This window comes from Augochlora pura, chromosome 6 (assembly GCF_028453695.1).
Source record: "Augochlora pura isolate Apur16 chromosome 6, APUR_v2.2.1, whole genome shotgun sequence".
Taxonomy (NCBI): Eukaryota; Metazoa; Arthropoda; class Insecta; order Hymenoptera; family Halictidae; genus Augochlora; species Augochlora pura.
The window spans coordinates 7,681,192-7,702,107 of record NC_135777.1 but is presented as its reverse complement, the minus strand read 5'-3'; the positions used below and the strand labels follow the sequence as shown (position 1 = coordinate 7,702,107).

The 20,916-nt window shown below is 38.9% G+C and overlaps 1 protein-coding gene across 14 annotated transcripts in view; it reads left to right on the top strand.

The window, feature by feature from the left end:
• The window catches only part of Sif (guanine nucleotide exchange factor still life), a 62,208-nt gene that overhangs the window by 28,876 nt on the left and 12,416 nt on the right, over positions 1-20,916 (top strand). For 10 of the 14 annotated variants that reach the window (XM_078183794.1, XM_078183791.1, XM_078183796.1 and 7 more), the window contains 16 exons: positions 5,278-5,423; positions 5,505-5,772; positions 7,434-7,577; positions 7,939-8,121; positions 9,304-9,558; positions 10,393-10,563; positions 10,686-10,872; positions 11,600-11,863; positions 12,500-12,783; positions 14,385-14,579; positions 14,706-14,814; positions 14,958-15,137; positions 15,242-15,360; positions 16,777-16,953; positions 17,050-17,237; positions 18,098-18,543. In XM_078183794.1, coding sequence (XP_078039920.1) covers positions 5,278-5,423; positions 5,505-5,772; positions 7,434-7,577; positions 7,939-8,121; positions 9,304-9,558; positions 10,393-10,563; positions 10,686-10,872; positions 11,600-11,863; positions 12,500-12,783; positions 14,385-14,579; positions 14,706-14,814; positions 14,958-15,137; positions 15,242-15,360; positions 16,777-16,953; positions 17,050-17,237; positions 18,098-18,543 — 3,316 coding nt within the window. Of the gene's footprint in view, positions 1-1,436; positions 3,184-3,582; positions 4,243-4,867; positions 5,073-5,277; positions 5,424-5,504; positions 5,773-7,433; positions 7,578-7,938; positions 8,122-9,303; positions 9,559-10,392; positions 10,564-10,685; positions 10,873-11,599; positions 11,864-12,499; positions 12,784-14,384; positions 14,580-14,705; positions 14,815-14,957; positions 15,138-15,241; positions 15,361-16,776; positions 16,954-17,049; positions 17,238-18,097; positions 18,544-20,916 lie in introns of those variants that run through there. The other 4 variants (XM_078183802.1, XM_078183804.1, XM_078183803.1 and 1 more) reach the window with 4 other exon arrangements.

The following is a 20,916-nucleotide window of genomic DNA, read 5'->3' as shown; positions in this document are numbered from 1 at the left end:
GTAATAAAGTTTGAAATATTTACTTAATATGAATACAAAAATAATACAAATAAAATGGTAAAGTACAAGCATTTGCCCAATATAGAACGCCGTTTTCGTACCACGTCCCTGTGTTCCATAACTTGAAGTACACAATACGGAACAGTATGCTCTTCTTTACAAACAACTGCATTCGAATAAATATTATTTTTTGCAGCTAATTGTTATGTAATAATATTTGCGTGACTAAATTTAAAAATGTTCAAAAATATTGGTAGAATTTTTACATCCACTTTCATATGTTCTATCAATTTTTGTAGTATTGTTTAAGTTACTGTTTGAAGTTGGGATCACAATTAAGCGATGTTTTATATTAATCACTTTAATCTGAAGAAGTCATTGAAAACAAAAGTGAAACTGTACATGGTATCACATAGATTATAGTTTTATTGGAATATTTCAAGATTAATATCAATTGTGAATGTTGAAAAATGCCTCATACTACCATTCTCTCTACTTTTTCCCATATTTCATAATTTAGCTGTAACGTACAAAAAGTAGCATCGTATTATGTCTGTTCAAAGTTCTTTGATTTTGTGACAACTGTATTGCTTCGCCACATTGTTCGCCGTAGGATCAACGATAGCGAGAGAGCAATAGCAAATAACGACTAGCAACTAGCAACAAGCAACTAGAAATTAGTAACTAGCAAATAACAAATAGCAAATAGCAAATAGCAAATAGCAATAGCAACATCCCCCACTCCGGCTGACGTCTCGTCTCCCACTGTCTGTCACTCCTTCTATGCCATCACCCATTTTCCCGGTTCCGCGACCTCTTCGCGTATCCCCTCACCCAGGTTTCGTTTCCCTACTAGTACCGGCTGCTGGCTGGTGGTCCGTCCGTCCGTCCGTTCGTCCGTGCCGTGTTCGTTCCCTCTATCGCCACCTCCCCCCCCCCCCCGTTCGCTCTCTCTCCACAAGGACCGCCGCGGTATTGATTCCCCTCGCGGGTAGCAGCTCTCTCTCCTCTTCCCTGTTCTCCAGCGCAGTAGTCTGGAGCAACGCGCGTTCGCGGCTGCGGACACTACTAATTTACCACTCGTTCGGGGAAAGTCGAAAGAGCTGGATAATTATTATCACAGTCCGCGAATAATCCGAGGGATCGATCGATTGACACTCGATTTCTCTGATTAAACGGAGGTGGTAAATATTGTTTGCTCCTGACCTGCTGGCGGTTTCCTCCAGGAGCTGGCACACCGATACCCTCTGGAGCTTATCCGGCGGAACATCACGGATATATCACGATGGACGGGGATACGAGTGATACTCTCGAGGATTACTGGAGGCACACGCCAGATCCGCTCGTCATACGTTAAGAAAAGGCGTCGGATGCTCGTGAATGATTTTTCTCTGCATCAGTCGCTGCCGGATATAGAGTTCTATCGTGATCGACCGTAACCGATCTGGAACGTTTCGGCGTAGCACTCCCCTGACTCGATCCGTCAAGTAGTAAAACCGTATCGCAGATGATCGCGTCGGGAAAGTCCTTGGGTCGAGGGAACGTTGTTGTTACTCTTTCGCCGAGCAGGACGAAACAGGTCGTGGTTGTCGTTGCGCGATTTGCGGTCGTATAGTTTTCGGGGGGCACGTGCAGGCTCACGTGTAACGTCGACGAGGAACGACTATGCACCGACGCGGTTTTTAGCTAGATCCCCGTATTGTAGATGAAATTAGCGTCCGTGTTTGTACGCACGAGTGATTAGGTACCTGGTTATATATATATATATCTCTTTACTACTTACTAGTACTACTATTACTACTATTTTCTTGCACTCGGTCCGTTCCCGTACCCGTTCTTGCTCATCGACGAAATTTTTTTCCAAGACTCGGATCGGATCGCCGATCCATGATTAACGGGGCAAGTCGAACGAAAACAAAGGAAAAGGGAAGGCTAGCTGACCTTTTCCGCTAAATAGCGTTTCAGTACGGTTCATTGTTCGTTTCGAGTACAAAGAATACGCGTAAACATAGTGAGAAGAGAGAAAGAGAGAGAGAGAGAGAGAGAGAGGAAGAGCGAGATAGAGAGAGAAAGAGAGAGAGGGAGAGAAAGAGAGACAGAGGTAGAGAAGGGATAGAGATCAAGAGAAAGAGAGAGAGAGAGAGGAAGAGAGAGAAAGAGGTAAAGGTAAAATAAACGGTGAACGAGAAATCGAGATGAAAATAGCAAAGGAGTGGGAAACTAAGGGAAGGGAAGAGGGAAGTGGGTAGACAATGGGGAAAAAGAGCTAAAAGAGAAGGAGCAGGAATTTTGGAGGAACCTCATTCGACGCTTAGAAAGAAAGAATAAAAAGCAAAAATTTAACAGAAAAATAGGAGAATTCGTATCTACTAACCCATATATGTACACTTAAGAGCGGGAGAGAGAGAGGGAGAGCGAGAAAGAGAAAAAGAAAAGAGAAGAAACAGTGATATCGAGAAAACGTAACATATTTTTATACGGAGAGTTCGTTTCTACGCGTGTATTGCCAAAAATATTCTATATATTTACTTTTAATCGCGGAATAACAAGGTCTACTCGTTTACGAGTAATTCGGACAGCGGTAGCCGGGAAGCGGATACATTGAACGATCGCTTTCACGTTTGTCGATCGATTCAAACGTATGTTTGTCTAATGTTTGCTGGGAGAATTGCCAACGGTGGTGCTATGGAAAACGAGGATCTCCGTCGAGAGAGCAACGATCGTTTCCGTACGATATCTCGGAACGAAGAATAGGATTGAAAACGTATTCACGAATAGAATTCATGCTGTGAACGAATCGACGAATAACGGTTTTACCCGCTGGAGATATCGATTGCGGGAAACAGTGCATAGTAATCAACTGCATAATATTTAGAATCGTACGAAAGAGGGAACCGATGTATTTATCGCGGGATCTCTAATAAAGTGCAAAGGGCTGGTTGCCTTAAGTAGCGATTAGAATCGTGTGTACAAATAACAATTGAACGTAGACGTTCCGTCTCGCCGGTTGGGGCCCTATCTCTATAATGTAATATATGTAGACGTGTACGTACAATAAGATTTAGTCGATACCAAAGAGAGAGAGAGAGAGAAAGAGCAAGAGTGAGAGTAAATATCAGAAACAGACCAGGTGGCTGGTGGTAGTGGCGGTAGCGGCGGTGGCAGCAGCGCCGGTGGTGGATCGTAAGTTTCTCGCACCGACAGGAGGGTTTGTGCTTCTTCTTTTCGTGTTTTTTCCTCCCTCCCTCGACCACATCCCCGGTCCCTCGCGTTCTCGTCCTTCTTTCACCTGGCTATCATAGGAGTGATCGGTAACGCCGAACGATCGAACAAAGTCATTATTTTCTCCTCGTGAAACATGCTGTACGTGATTCGGCTCTGCATGTTTTACTTCGCATGCACACTCGTAATCGGTCTGTTGCGTGTGCTCGCAAAGGACCTGAAATCACTGGTCGCGACCCCCCACGAACAGACTCTAAGAACCCGCGAGCCAGGAAAAGAATTCTGAGAGACGCGCGACAAATGACCACGCGGAAAGAGACCACGAGACAAATGCTTATCAGACGAATCTTTTGCATTTAGAGGTCGATACAATTCTGTGCGTCGCGGTAATCGAAAGAGACATTTGACTGCGGTCACGTTGTTTTCGTCCTCCGAGGAGCGACGCTCTCCTCGCAACAGCACCAATGAAATGACGGAATGTTTTACCTCGACGCGGATCTGTCCGTCTGTCTGTCCCCGATGACGGCAGCGTCGGTGGTTGTTCTTTGATTCTACACGGCAAGAGCGACAAAGCAACCACGAATAATGGTAGAGCCGAGATGGGCGATCAAATGCACGAATAGCACTTTGAATTTGCTGAATCCGAGCAGCAGCTACACGGACCTGAGGTCGTTGCACAAGAAACGCTGCAAGAAGTACTTCTGTCTCTGCAGAAGGCACACGATCAGCGTGATATGCATTAACGAGTCGCGGAACCTGTACTGGTTCAACTGCAGGAACGTCCGGGAGAAGGTGAACCTCGACGGTTACTATTACAAGCTGCTCAGGGTGATCGACGGCGCCCTGAAAACCTGGGCACAGCATTACATCGACGGACTCAGCCTGACACGCAAGGAGATCATGTACAAGATCAACGGCACCGCCAAGACGAACATGAAGCTGTTAAAGGAGGGTTGCTACTGTCATTACCATCCACACATGACTGCCGATGCGTGCAACGCCGACTTTCTGAAAAAAGTTGTAAGTTTCTGGGCCGGCGAAGGCTTTAGAGGATTGCGTGACAAGCTCCGCGGTATGACGAATTATGCCAAAAAGGTAGACACGAGTTTCCGCGTAATCGTTTTGTTATTCTGTTGCCGATGTATATTTACTTTTTACCGTTACCGTTCCCGCCCACGTTTCGCCATCCCGTCCCTCTCTCCCACCACCCCGCCATTTTCCGTAATATTCGTGTTCCCCACTTTGTTTCTACCCCCTTTTCTCTCTCCCTCTCTCCGTCTCTATCTCTCTCTCTCTCTCTTTCTCTCTATGTATATTTACTATTTTGAAATATCACGTTCACGAACACCCGCGCCATTCGGCGCGTTGTCACCTTTGCCTTCAGTTTCATTTTTATCGGTTCCATTGAACAAAGCAACCACCCCACCTCTTCCGCCAGCCCCCTCTCCTTCTACCCCCCACGATGCAACTGCATTCGACGTTTCCCCACGAGCATGGACCATTTACTGCATTAAAATCCATGCCACACGTCCATGTTAGCTCGAACCGGCATTCCCGCGGTAGATGGAGATTAGAGTTCCTCGGATGGTGTACTATTTTTATAAAATGTCGATATCTATTTACACACATTCAAGGTTATTCACGGTAATTATTCATGAAACTGTTGCTAGATCACACTCTCCTTCTGCACCGTACACAACGCCGTTGCGTGTTCTCGTCTCTCTCCGTTGTCCCGTTGTCCCAGTCGTTACCGTGGCCGTCTCGGTTCCGATCTTCCTTTCTTAAAACTGTGTAAATTCAGTGCACGCGTCTCTCCGATGTCGAGCCCGGTGTATTCGTATCTAGGATATGTATGTTCTCTACAAGTTTACGATGGTTATATTATACACAGTAGACGATAATAATTACACACGATAATTTGGTGGCGATCGAGGTGTCTTTTTTCACGTAGTTGTGTATCTAATGCCGATGACGAGTCTCGGTTCTACTTTTGCTCGCTCGCACCGTGACCGGTCGGTGGAGCAAGTGAAAAATCAGAATGTCCGAATGTTACAGATGTCCGACGACGACAGAATGTCGTTGACGACCGCCGTCAGCGACGACGATGACGGCGAGAGTGTGATCAACTCGCCGTACCGTGGGAAACAGAACGACACAGCCGCGGCTTCCTTCAACTGTACCGGAGCGGTTCGAAAGGCAGGGTAAGTGTCGACGAGTAGTGATCGATGAGTGACGATCGAGAAGAGTCACGGAAGTGATCGAGGATCGGTTGCCGCTTGTAGATTCCTCAGCGTGAAGAAATGGCTTTTGCGAAAAAAACATCAGATCGAGCTTGCGAGGAAAAGGGGATGGAAGGACTACTGGGTATGCTTGAAGGGGACTACTCTGCTCTTCTATCCGTGCGAATCCCAGGAAAGCAGGACCATGGAAGCGGCGCCGAAGCATCTGATCATCGTCGATGGCGCTATTATGCAACCGATCCCGGAACATCCAAAAAGGGACTACATTTTTTGTCTGAGCACCGCGTTCGGCGACGCGTACTTGTTCCAAGTGAGTACAAGGTGTTCTTATCCTTACGTACGCGTATCGTGTTGTCTGAAGAGTTTAGAACTTCTCGAGTGTTTTACCTGGAACTTTCACGACAGCGTTAGATTCTGGAGATCATCCGACGTTTTACAAAACGTGAGCGAACGAAGTTGTTTCTCTTGTCCCGAAGCAACAAGAAATGCTTTCGGATACCGTCATCTTCGATTAATAGATAGTTTTCTACGAAGTGATGTGTTCTTCAGCAAATTTCGCGAACGTTGCAAAAGCGTTTGACCGCATTCAGTGCTGTAATATTCGAGTCTAAATTCGTTCTTTGTTCACAATGTTCTAACTTATACTTAACTGTTGTTACAAATGGAAGAAAGTCACGATATGTTAAGAAAGTAGACAGAATCCTGTAACTGTGTCGTCGTTGCTGCATTATTTTTGTGGAAAGCTACTGGAAGTTCGCTTTAAATGATCCTACGTTATGAAAACAATATTTCTCTTAATATAAAAGAACTGAGTTATGAACAAAATGGATGACAACGTTATCAACGCGTAATGTTAACAAATTCCAAGTGTTACAAAATATTGTTTCACATTATCAGCTGTCATTGTTTGTTTTAACCGCGAGTAAAATATACTTCGATATATTTTTATATGATTCAATAGACACTATCGAAGGACAGTTTTTCAATTCTTTCACTCGTTACTTCGAATATGGTTTTAATTATAAATTCTGTCGCAGCTGATTGGTGAAAGTACAGTGCAATCTTATTCTACAAAAATATACCTATTTCAGATTGTTGTCATGATTATTATCCTGTGTCGTCACGCTTCGGGTTATTGACTTTTACACAACAGCGAACTATAGCTTTTTCATTAAACCTCCGCAGCATATTATCCGGCAAATATAACGGCTTGGAGTTTGCGGAACAGTTCACTCAATTTATAAGAATATTATATATACTTTAATAGTGCGTTATTAATATTAAATATTCGTTCGTAACGAGTCTTATACTTTCCTATTTCTAAATAGCATTTTATTAATTCACGTTATATTATTTGTTTTATATAATCAATTTTATAGAATAAAATTAAAATTGATACTGTCACACTTCGTAGATGTAAAAAGCTCGTGCAAGCTTCTTAAAATAGGATATCTTTTTTAAGATAATTGACTTCCAAAGTTTGTCTAGCGTGTAAGCATTGCAATTTCCGAGAAGTAGGAAAGGGCAGCCATGGTCAGACGAGCCAGCCATTCTCTATTTACGCTCAACGAATTTTATAAAATACGAAAACAACGATATCTAGAACTGTTACAAAAATATAATAATACCATAAAAACAAAGTAACCTCTGCAATGAGACGCTAAAATTACCATTATTTTTTACTTTAGTCATTTGATCTACTCACCTTCCTACAATTTGAAGATTTTTATATTTCATTTGATATTATCATGAAAATTTATCTTTTTGAATAGCGTTTAACCGCATTTATGGCTGATAAAGGAGTGTCATTCTAATTGACATAAAGGCCATTCTCTCAGATTCAGAGATCTCTGACAGAAAATATCGTAGAAAAGAAACGATATTCTATGTTTTCGACCCATTTGACTATGCCACTTCACCGCTTCTGTCGCAAACGTGTAAAAATATGTAAATGTTGGTCGTTTGCATTAGGCACCCTGTCAGGTGGAGCTGGAGAACTGGGTAAACAGCATCCATTCGGCTTGCGCTGCTGCATTCGCGCGTCATCGCGGCAAGACCGGTACACTTCATTTACTACAGGAAGAGATCTTTCGATTGGAGAAGGCGATCGAATCGGTAAGTAATTAGTAGACTACGGCTTTTATGCGTTTATGATGAAGAGGAATAGAAGAAACACGAAACATTAAGAATATTAGAAGAACTTCCCTTCATTTCCTTAAAACAATTATTAAATTCTTGAAGAGTGTAGGACACCAATACAATGCTATTATGTAATAATAATAATGATGACAATAATACTAATAATGATATTTATTCATCTTTTATACAAAATTACATAATTTTTTTTCTATGATTTATTTATTTTCGAATGAAAAAATTTACTCCATCTCCTTAGGGCTTAGTACTAAGGTTTATTCGCTACGAAACACGAAAGGAAAATTGATTTCAAAACTGTAAAAGTGAAACGTTTTCGCAGGACCACAAATTAAAGCACATGGCTGATCTACAGCAGTCCGTCGTGTCCGACGTGGAAACGAAGCAACAGATCAACAACCAGATTGTACAATGGGAAGAAAATCTGGAACGGCTCCATTGCGAGCAATTCCGTCTCAGGTGCTACATGGCTAGTCTGCAAAGCGGCGAGTTACCTAATCCGAAAGTAAGCAGCTACAGGCTCGTGCATCGCTTTTAATCCTGCTGCAGCCCCGGTTGATATCCATACACTTGAACTGATGTTGAGAAAGGAGCGACACATTACATTAAACGCTTTTTTCCGACCACGAAACCGATCTTGGAAAAAACGGGAACATGATTCGATGAAAAACGGTACTAAACGCATTCTCCCAAAACTTAGTGAAACATTTACTGATTACCGATTAGGGTGTCGTAGGAAATATTACGAAGGATCTACCATATATTTGTTTTGGTCTCTTTTTCAACATCTCTGAAACAGTATGTTATAGGGCATGATCCATTTAAGGGTTGAAATGTGATTGGGTCGAAAGAGGTGCCAAGAATGCAGCGAACTCAACAATGCGTTTACTCTTTGTACGGCTTCGATTAAGAATAATTCGTTTATCGTAGAAATCTAACTGGGCCGAACCAAATTGTATTAAGTGCAGAGATTGATTCAGTGACTTTTCATTAAGTAAATTACCAGTTCTCTGAGTGTGACATTTACAAAGCACTATATATATAATGTCACAATGACCAGATGCTTGAGAAACAGCAACGACGATCGCGTTCGATAAATCAAATATTAGACACTGCATTCTTTCCGCATTTGAATCGTAGGAAAACGATGCCGAGGCCGAGGCAATGATCTGTATGTCGTTTGTCCCTTTCGATCACTTGAACATTATCTGACTGACACACATTTTAAAACGTTCGACTTTTTCTTCCATGCGGGGATTCATCGAGCGCCTGAAAGACGGAACAAAATCACCAAAATGGGGAATATTTCGAGGAACGAAAAACGTATGGCTTTTCTACACATAAACGATAACTTTTTTTTCAAAGATGCACCGGACTCGTTTCAAACATTCGAGACATACACGCACAATTTTTCAGTCTATCGCCACCGATCGAATTTTATTAAAAAGAATGGTAAACGATACAGGCTAGATTATCGCGTGCAGGCCATCCGCGGGTGTCCCGATATATCCGGGACCGTGTATCCTCCATTAACATCCAAGACTCATCCGTATCGATCACTTGAACCCCGCAAATAGAATCTCGTGCAAGTTGTACAAGCGCCATTTTCCGCTAGATTAGTAGGGGGCAGCCTTTGGATACTGATACCAGTATCGCCGCGATTCAACGTACTTCTTACTCTTTGCAGAGCTTGTTGACGCACGTATCGCGTGCCACGAAGCAAACGTTGAACAAGCTGGGAGTCTTCACAGTGTCGTCTTTCCACGCTTTCATCTGCGCGCGGAGCCGATCGTTGCTAAACAATCTGCTGTCCGGCCGAGGAGCGACTAAAAGAAGACCACCGTTGCTCTCGAGGTCCAATAGCGGATCTAGCAGGCGATCCCTCCAAATCTCCTCCAGGGACGACGAGAAGAGTGTGAAAGTATGCGTGCCAGAAAACCAAGTAAGCGTCTTCCGATTGGCATGCGCCAATGCTTAAAATGCAAGAGAATGTGTAAAGTAACAAGATCTAATAACATTTGCAGTTTCTTTTTACAAGAAGCAAACTTATTTCATTTGTAGTGTTTGAAGCGATACAAATTTTTTGGGGGTTTGAAAACTAAGAATGATGATTTTGTTGTGACTGCTTTATTCTCCAGTTGTTAACGATGAGGAACTTTAAATGGTGTTTCAATTAATAATAGCTAACGCTATTGTGCACTGTGCTGTAAAAAAGGATTGAATAGTGCTATTCACAAATTATAAATTACAAACATCGATATACGACTGCGGTAGAACCCTGATTATCTTGATTAATTAGTTAAAGTGTTAAATTTCACTTTCGTTTACTTGTATAGTAAATCCTTCTGCATATGAATTGCTTTAGATTGAGTTGATTGCATCTGGAACGTATTTGAGTAAGAGAGAATTTTGATATTCACGAAAGGGTAATATGAGTAATTAAAGAGGATAGTTATATATCCGCCCTAAATATTATATATATTAGCCCTAAACCTAATAACTAACGAGTAATTTCTCCTTATTTCTTAAAAATTTTCTTCGTTTAATGTCAAGTTCACGGATTCAACATAATTACGGATTTCTGCAAAATATCCATACTCTTTTACTCAGAATTCAATATTCTCAAACAATATAGTACACAAATAAATAAGTATAGTAAACAATATAGTATTCTGTTAAAAGAAACAAAGTTGACCTTCAAATCTTCGAAATTCCTCCACCTATACAAAATAATAAATATATGTGAATATAAAACTACTTATCTCTCGATTTTCAGTTGGTGTCTGTACTTCTACGCGATGCTATGACCGTCGAGGAATTCCTAGCAAGCGCTTGCAACAGAAAGAACCTGAACCCGATGGAGCATTTCGTCCGTGTGAAAAAGCGACGCGATATGGAAGACCATAATTACTTCGTACCTCACAGGACTGACGCCATAGATACTTACGTAAGGACCAATTCCATTGTGTCGTTAGACACCATCGTTGTAACATGTTGTTGGACATCACCCTTATATCGCGCTGGGACGATAAATAACAAAGTTCTATATATCGGCGATGATCATTTCAGTTGCATACTCACGAGATCGTCGAGGTATGTGCGAAAATTTTGTACCAAGTCGAACTGCAAAGGAACACGCTCGAACAGATGTGGGGCTTCTCGGTGGAGGCGGAGCTTATCGAAAATTCTGATAGACAGGACGAACTGTGCTGTTATGTTAGCAGAGTGGAGGACAAGAGTGTGGCCATGCAAAATGGTAAGTCGTTGTCGTTCGGGAATTCACTTGACACTAAATTCTTCCATTTTTTTATCACTCGAATAACGGACTCTTTTCATAACTATGTGACATATTCTTATTTCTTTGGTTGTTGGTTGTGCAGAGAAGCATATTTAACGCAAGCAATATAATCAACATTTCTGTACGCAATATAATGTAAATCCTATAAAATCAAATGTTAGATTTTGGACGTAAAAGTTGATAGTATGTTTCTTCTGCTAGATTCGCAAAATTGTATATTGGATTTTGAAACACTCCTCCTCCCTCATTTACTTCTCTTCCTTTTCTTTTATTAACGACTTTTATTTTTTTGTAAATATCATTTGTAGAAAATTAGCCTTTCCTTCAATTGAGATTTTGAAAAAATCATGAATTAAAGTACGAAGCATATGTAGAACTGATAATCTGATGTAAAACTGAGGCCCATTGGTCGATCGGCTCCCGACATTCTTCATTTACCCTTTTCTCCGATCTAATTTGAAAGCGAAGGTCAGATACAAATCAGAATACATGACCTTGATGACAGTTTTTTTTTCCTGCGACACGCGTTATAACCTTAGCGATTTTGAACGGCATTGAGAGACATTGATTTTCGCGTAGATTGCTAGCCATTGGTAAATTGAACGCGCGTCCACCTTGCACCACGTGTTTCCCCCTCCGACGCGACCTTTCGGTCTGAAGATGGACGCTATTATGCTACTTCTAGGTATCATTAAAGGTGACGAGATCATGGTGATCAATGGCGCCATTGTAAGCGATCTAGACATGATGTATCTAGAGAGCGTATTACAAGAAGAGATTGGCCTGTGTATGATGATGAGATCTTCCCGAACCGAACCGCCGGATCTCACGGGTACAATGAGGGTGACGGATGACATAATTGAGAGTTTGGTTTGTCCACCACCGCCTTCCGATCCACCGGTTAGCGAGGAAATGATTTCCGGTTTGATCGTTCCAGCACCTGGATGGAGTAAGGCTTCTTCCTTCTCTCCCCCGCTCTCCCTTCCCCTTGACCCCGTTTTCTCCTATCCTTATCTAAAATTTTTTATAACTTTCTTTATCCAAAAGTCAATTAACTGTTCGAAGACGTTTTCTCCTTCGTTCTATCGACGTTCATACTAACGATCGATGAAAAGTATTTATAAACTAATTTCATCGGTAGCGACTTTGCGAACACTTTTCTCGAAAGAACACCATTAGAACCTTATTACAGGTTTTGCACGCAAAATTAATCTTTTTCCAAATTAAATTGATCTTTTTTCAAGTCAAATTCATTCATTTGCATATTAAATTGACTTGCGTATTTCTAATGAAATTCGTATTAAATTAAAAAATTGAGCAACAGGTTAATTTTTCGTGCGAAAATGCTACACTGCGAAGATTATTACTATATTATTTTCGATTTAATATAATTATTGGTAGAAGAAATATATTTTGTTTTCCGTTGTTTGCAACCGACTTAACAAATTTATTTTGTGCACAGAAATTCGCAGTTTATCAATAACAAATATGTAAGGGAGGAGGAATCGTCTAAAACCGAACAAACCATATGGCCCGTCTCTAAAACGAACCTGACTAATGAGAATTGGTGTTTCTATGAACATAGGTAAGGAGAGCATCGTGCAAGACTGCACGTCGACTCTTCACCCGGACAGCGGCAAACAAGCTTCGTCTCGCACAAATTCGTTTGAAATCGAAAACTTGTTGAAAACGGCTGAACAAGTGACGGGAATTTGCCGGTCGCCTGGTGAAACTAGAAAGTCCAGCCCTACCGGAAGCGTTGTCAGCTCCCATTCGCAGGCTATGACGCCTAGCCGACAGCTGAGCGACGCAGAGAAACTGAAAAAGGTCATTCTAGAGTTGATCGAGACAGAACGGACTTACGTAAAGGTGAGTGTCTCGCGATCTACGTTCTTTTAACTTAAACGATTGTTAACCCTTTGCACTCGAAGCCATTTCAACTGCAAATCTAAAATACTTTTTTCTGGCTTCTAGTGTTTCCATTATATATAACAATATTTATTTTATGCATATGAAATTAAGTCTTGTGACTCATATAAAAGTTACACTTTTAACAGTTTTTAAATCTAAGTTTTAACGAAATCTATTAAAAATAATTTTGGAATGTGTTACAACAATTTTAATGGCGCCGCAGAGTCGCCACTCGAGTGTAAAAGGTTAAATATCAGGGATGGAAAAAAAACAGTTGCATGTGCGTATGCATTAAAAATTAGGGGGTTCCCTGCACACATCGCATACAAATTTTATATGGTACATATGAGATATGATGCACGCCAGATAACAGCTATCACAATTAAGCTACTTATTATTTCGGATCCGAAGAATTAAATATTCTTCGGTCATTCTGAAATAAGGATGAACAGTGTTTTTCTTAAAATTATCACTGTCTCTCATTGGCCATTGTTTTTCGTTAATAACTCGTAAACAAAGCCGCGAATTGCATTTTCGCTAAGGAAAAAGTTCTTTCAAACGATCTCAGGAATCCCTCGTTTCCTAAAGCTACAATAATTTTTAGACACCCTGTATTGTTTCGAGGGGTAGATATCTAAAGTATTAACTTCTGTTTATGAAACATCCTATATAATATGTGCTCGACGTAGAGTTTCTGATATTGATAACTTTTATAAGGTATTGAAATAAATCTTTTTATAAATAAAATAGTTATAAGCAAACGGAGTGTTTCTCTTAATAATAACCGTTACGAATGGCAGAAAAGAAGTTCCATCGTCAGTAACGATTATGCGCAACAGAAAGAGAATTTCATTCACATACAACTATTACTTGGAACTAGGACTTTCACAATAATAATTTTTATGCAGAATTTTTGTTCGTATCGATTATAGTAGTTGTGGTATCTGTTAAACATACAGTGACTCACAAAAGTTTTTGAAACATTCATACTTAGTAGATTACTACTGGAAATTTTCATTACGAATCAGGCTCGTCAAAATACGTTAAGGGATTGAACTTGTCCCTCTAATATCTCGAAAAATTCAAGTGATTCGGTGCAATTTTGAAAAAGAGAAGTGGTTCAAATAATATAGTGAGCGTAATTGAAAAGAGGTTCAAATATCGTAGCGAGTACATGTGTACAAATTAAGCACACCGATTTTAATGAAATGTCCGTAAGTAATAGGAGATAGACAGTTTTATCATTTTTCTTAACAGTCGATAAGAATCGAAATTATTGCATGAACTATAGAAGTCATTGTGCTATAAATCTTCAGTAAAAAGTGTTTTAACCATCAGTTAAAACTGTTTTAGTAACCGGCTTAACGTTGCTAAAACTATAAACATTTCTTTAAATAAAGACACATATATTATAATATATTATAATAAGACAATCATATATTATAATAAAAATAGCGAAATGTCTAGGTTATACATTTTTATCGCAATAAAGTAACATATGTTAATGACTTTAAAGACTCGGTAAGTTTAATGTTAAAAAGCGTATATATTATTTTTAGAATTTAAACAATTTGTTGGAGAACTACCTGGAGCCCCTTAAACGTGAGACTTTCCTATCGAATGCAGAGATAAATGCATTGTTTGGAAATATTCAGGAAATCGTTACGTTTCAACGACAGTTTCTGCAGAATCTCGATCACGCGATCGAGATGGAGGCTGATTTCAATAATTTCGATCATCCCAGTCAATTTAAGGTACGTATTGTAAAAGCAACGACACATATTTCAATGCGTTACGTATGTATACGCAGACTTAGATACTTAGCACGTACGTTGCGTCGCTTCGTTCTAATGTAACGACGAGTGTACCGATTTTTAAAGGGTGTCCTGTTTTCCATTGGAAGTGCCTTCTTATATTACGTAAATCACTTCAAGCTATACAGCTCGTTTTGCGCCAGCCACTCAAAGGCGCAAAAAGTTCTCCATCCAAGTGAGTGGAACTATCTTTCTTTCGATCTTCGTTTTGTGTTTCGGAGTAGCGTCGTTTTCTTAGCAGTACCTACCCTTTAGAGGAAATCACTTTCTTTAATTCCGTCTAAGCTACACGATTCCAAAGTTCTCCGCTTGTTGCAGACGAGGGAAATCAAGCTTTACAAGAGTTCTTGCAGGCAAGAAACCCAAGACAACAACACTCATCGACTTTGGAATCCTATTTGATCAAGCCTATTCAAAGAATATTAAAATATCCTCTGCTCCTGCAGCAGCTACGAAATCTTACCGACGAGCGAAGCGAGGAACATCAACATTTAATCGGTGAGCTTCCTGCTTCAGCACACTCAATAGAAATTTCGTTGAAGAACTTAGACCACCTTGTGCCATCTTGTAATTGCCAATCGATATTTGCTTGTTAATTACAGAGGCTCTAAAGGGCATGGAGAAGGTGGCGGAACACATAAACGAAATGCAAAGAATTCACGAGGAATACGGAGCTATCTTCGATCATTTGTTTAGACAACATCAGAAATCATGTAAACAGGTAAACGAAATTAACAAGAATTTCTTTTTCACTCATCAGCAACGCCGAGTCATTTTTAAATCGTATCAAAGTTTTGATTGTCTTAAACCGAAACTAATAATTTACACTATTTTTCAATACATTATTTCTTAGGAAGCAGAAATGTAAAACACTCGTTTTAAGTCTATTTAATGATTTCCATTGTTTACTATTCCTGTGGGAGGTCAAAACAGCCTTTAAACCAATTTAAACGGTTGATGTGACGATATGCCATAAGAAGGAAACGTTTTGTGTGAAATGTTGTGTACAGGACGCAGTTATATTTTTGTTTTTTAAACGTGCATATTGTTTATCGTCGCAAAATATTTAATATAATGTCTCTCTACAGAATGAAAAATTTAAAGAATAATTTCAACACAAGGTGCTCTTTATGCTACAAATTTCAGAAAGTTGGTTTTATTCTTGTTAATCATGACGCATTCCGCTAAAAAATACGAAATAATTATGAAGCTAAAGAAACGTTTTCCTTTTATGATCTACCGAATGGAATATCGGTCGTTTAAATCGGACGAATGACAATTTTTACCGTTCTAGCCGAAATCTGATTGTTTTGAGAAAATAATCTGTATCTTCGCAATCAACAGATTATTCGCAATCAATTGCATTGATTGTAAAATGTAAGAATTCGGTTTTGTCATAAAGGCATAAAATCAGTAGTCTACACATAATACAAAAAAAAGGAGGACGTTGAAAAGTGAAAAAGATAATACTATTCTCTTAGATACTTACACGTTAGCATTAAATTATTAGATTTTCCAATTCCGCAATTAATAAGTGTATGATTCTGTGAGGGATTACTGAATTTTATTTATGTAGGTGTATGTTATATAAACGCAGAAAGTCTGAATAAAAATACATTCTTGTTGCTCCTATAAGGTAACACAGATTAGTCACTTTAGTGCTCTGTAGTTCTAGTGTTAAAACGTGGGTCACTTATATCATACATACTTGTATATTTCCCCTTGCATACTGTAGCTAACTTTCAAACGCATTCACAAATGTTAATGATATATGACCTTTAAGTGACCTTTCACTCCAAAAATTAAAGTTGATTACGATCTACGTTTCCAAGAAACTGCATGCAAAATGTCTTATATCATCGCAACTGAAACAGATTATATAGCTACCTTTAGGTGGACTACCTTACATAGTATCGATACATTATTATAAAAATAGTATGAATACAGTAGATCAGTATGAATTGTCTATCTAACAGCACATTACCTGAACGACATCAGACCGCCATCGGCTTATTCACAATACCAAATAGAGAAGGTATGAAAGAGCTGCGTCGACGCTGTGCTGGTGTCATTGAGTTCAAGTGTTGTGCTGTTTTGGTGTCGACAGAGTACACTAAAAAGATTATGACTTTAACAGCCAATCGACCTAAGTCCTGGAGACCTTCTCTACTACGGAGGCGTTGAGTGGCTCAACATTTCCGATTTCCTTGGAAAGATCAAGAAAGGCCTCGAATTGCACGCGATGTGCTTTGTTTTTAAATCTGCCGTCGTCTTCTTGTGCAAGGAGAGGCTGAGGCAAAAGAAGAAGCTCATGGTAAGTTTTGGTATTGCACATGCCTTTATTTGTTACTGTTCGATTATTTATATGTTCTCCGATACACTATACGATCATGTTCTATGCCATGCGCAGGGTGTTTCGACGAAAGCAAATTCCAGCGAAGTAGAAATCATTCGATATCAAGTGCTGATTCCTGTAACGGAAGTGCAAGTGCGAGCTAGCTCTGCAAAGGACATGGAGTCCCATTTCCTGTGGGAGTTGATCCATTTAAGAAGTCAATTACAGAGAAGATCGGAAAAAGTATATGTGCTCTCGAACAGGTATCTAACAAACAGCCATTGTCGAATGCTATTCTACACTTTAAATGTCGTATCGTTTAAACACGACTCTTTGAAATACAGTTTTGTTTCTCTGCAGTATTGTATACGTGTTACAGGTGTTGATTTTTAAAGGTGGTGCAGCTGCGTGAGCTTACAAACACACATAATTGTTATATACAATAAAATTATATTTATTTTATTAGTTTAACCTTTACTTAAAAATCTGCATGTAGTGCACACAGTGAGCGTAGCACAAATCAACGACTTCGAACAGCTGTTGCGTTTAAATTACTTATTATTGAGGATTCCAATGATTACAGAATATTTCTTAGACATTGTTCATTGTCAAATAAGTTTTAATACCGGGAAGTGTTTTACTTTACAATAAAGTTTTGTCGGGTTCCATGTTCTCTAAGAATATGATGAAAATTAGAATGCGATTTTGCAATTTACAAACTTTAAGATTTTATTATCATTAAATGCGACTGATTGTCAAATATCCATGAAAGTATATAAATGGACGCTGTTTGCTTATCTGAATAGAAAAGTTTGCAAATTACATGCATTTTTTATCAAAATAACTAGGTCAAATAAAATAAACTCTAAAGTCATTAGAAGAATTTAACGATATCTTCCTATTATGTACAATAAATAAAAGAGGATAGACTTATGTTTTTTTACGATTAGCGTAGACGATTTATATTTTGCATACAAATTCACAGTCTAGTTGTAAGTTTGTGAAAATAATGAACATGTTCTGAAAATAATGAACAGTATTTTAAAAACTCAAGTAACCATTCTTTGTTGCTTCGAAGAATAATATATTATAAGAATAATTTTTGCTTGTTTGTTCCCACCAGCACGACAGAGTTCCGCAACGCTTTCCTGAGGACAATTCGGCAGATCATTCGAGAATCGGTACGGAACATGAGCATACCGTCGACGAAACCAAATCTGAGCCAATCGCCGATGACGATCTCACCGCGAATGTCGACCGGACACGTGGAGAAGTTCGAGAAACAGTCGGCGGGTCAAGGACAAAACGGAAACACCAACAACAACAACATCGCCAACAACAACAACAACAACGGGGCAGCACACCAAACGGTCGCGCATCAAACACCGATGACCAAGAAAGTTACCAAGCCGCAACCATTGTCGACCACACATAATGTTAGACGAAAGTATAGTCAATCGAAGCAAGTTGTGGAGCACGAAAGTTCTGAGGACAGGGAGACGGAAGACCCGGCGAGCCAACAGCAAACTATCTTCCGTTTTCGAAGCAAGACCATAAGCGATACGTCCGGTAAGAATGTCAATCATTACTATCATTAGGCTGATTGCTAGTAATACAGTCTTCATACCAAAAATTAATCACTCCAAAGCCTTTCTTTTGCAAAAGCAATTCACTTATATGTAATTATTTGTAGTGAGATTCATATAAAATTTAAAAATTAAAAAAAATGAGTTATTTCACATTTCTTGTTTTAAAGTTGCTGAGATTGTGAACACATTTCAATAGGAAAATAATTTTCTTAATCCGAGTATCAGCATACTTAACGAGCAATAATAAGAAAAAATGTCATAAATGTAAATATGAGTTAAAAAGTGCATTATCAAAAAAATTAGAAAAATGCGAAATAACAACGAACTGATTAAGAATATTAATCCATATCTGTAACTTATTTTTCGTAGCGTTACTTCGAAATACAGCATTTAAATTTATGAACAGTTGAACGAATTAATAAGCATAGCTTGGATTAATAAATACAGGTAAATAAAATAACATGTTCTAGCATGATCCTACATGAAACGAAAATTAGTTCATTGTTATTTTGTATTTTTTTTAAATTTTATTAGTAAAGCATTTTTGAACGTATGTTTATATATTGCTTTAACATTAATGAAAACTAATAATTTATAATGAAATTTATATTAATTTATAACTGAGCATATAAATTAGTGTTGCACTAAAAAATTTAATAAAAACATTTCACTTCGATCTATCAAAAGGTTAGTATTATCTGTAAAAAGCAAATTTAATTTACAAAATGATGAACAAGTACTGCAAAAGGAATAATTTTATTTGTAGAAAGGTGTACATAATCTACAAAAAGTTTAATTTAGAGAGCAAAACCTGTACAGTAGTATACGGTTAAATTTTCATTAGTTCGGGAGATAGCTTGTAAATTCTTGCAAACGAGACTTTTTTTCTAAAAACTAACTCGGGCACAGGTTAACAAAATAGGGGAATAGATATAACTAGCGAAAGTGAGATAGGTGTAGTGAATACATGAACCAGCGACGGTCGAGATTCGACGTTGAAAAGGACACCGCGATCACAAAAAGATAAATGTGCACAATATAGAAAATTTAATTTTCAGTATCTGTCGTCTTACGTTCATAATTGTAGCATCAAGAGACAGCTGATCTTCCTCTCATAAAAATGAGTCTACACATGATATAATTTGCATTAATTCATGCTATTGTCAGATTAAGTCATTATTTACAGGGTGAGTCAAGTAACTTGCATATCTTAAATAGCTTCTAAATTACGCTTCTGGCAAAATTATTAAATACATGATTTTAAAGGTGAGTAAAAGTTCTTTTGTATAAAGTTTTCCAAGTTTTCGAGATAAACTAATTTAACGTTACGTGAGAAGTTGAAGCTATATGACTCATCATGTATAATAATAAACTCTTCGATAAACGTAGTCCAATTTACATCGTGCTTAGACTCATTTTAATAAAAATTACTGAAATTACTGAAAGTTATTTTTCGCACGTTTACTTTGTGTAGTTGTGCTATCCTATTCATGTATATTCAGGAATGGCATCAAACATCAAGTCTCGCATCCAGTGTAATCACGAAAAGTCACTATGCAAGGAGTGGAGTAGCAACGCATGAAAGTTCCTCACAGCTGCAAGGCGCTCCATGGAATAAACATTATAATTATGATTTACGAAAGCGACGTATTCTACAGCCTCTGTCCGATCCAGTATAGTCATGCAATTTAACCACGCACTACTACGCATAGGTAGAGTGTCTAGCGAGTAAATATTGTAAAATCATCTACAGTTCTGCATCGCGTCGCCATCGCAATTCATCCGGTAGATGCCCTGCATATGCGAAATTGTACGTGGTGTCCGAATATTGATGCGGCTCACTGTACATTACCATCGGTGCGAACACCGGCCCATCTTTCAATTCAATTCACAATCTGCGCTTAGTGCGTCTTCTCCTAATCAAAGTATAAAGTATAAATCATCTTCATCGCATTCATTTATTCTCTATCTATATATGTTTATTCTATAATAACAACAGTATTACTATTAAAATAGACGTTTCGCAAACGTGTCTTTCGTCTCGCGTTCTAATTCTTCCGACACAAAATTTAATTATCTAGTTATCTAATTGCAACTATGTCTAATTTCGTGTCCAAGTTTCCATAACACCAAGATCAGAAACGATGTATGTCTATCTTCTTTCTTTTCACTGTGATCAAATCGGTATCACTATCTACTGAGATAAATCTCGTCCCACTGTAGTGAAACAAGAATGGGGCATGTAAAGTCTCGCAAAGCATACGGATTTTATGTAAATTCAACTGTGCACTATAGTACATATGTATTACGTACTTTCGTGCGGAATTAACACCTTGCCGTGTTTTCACGGGTT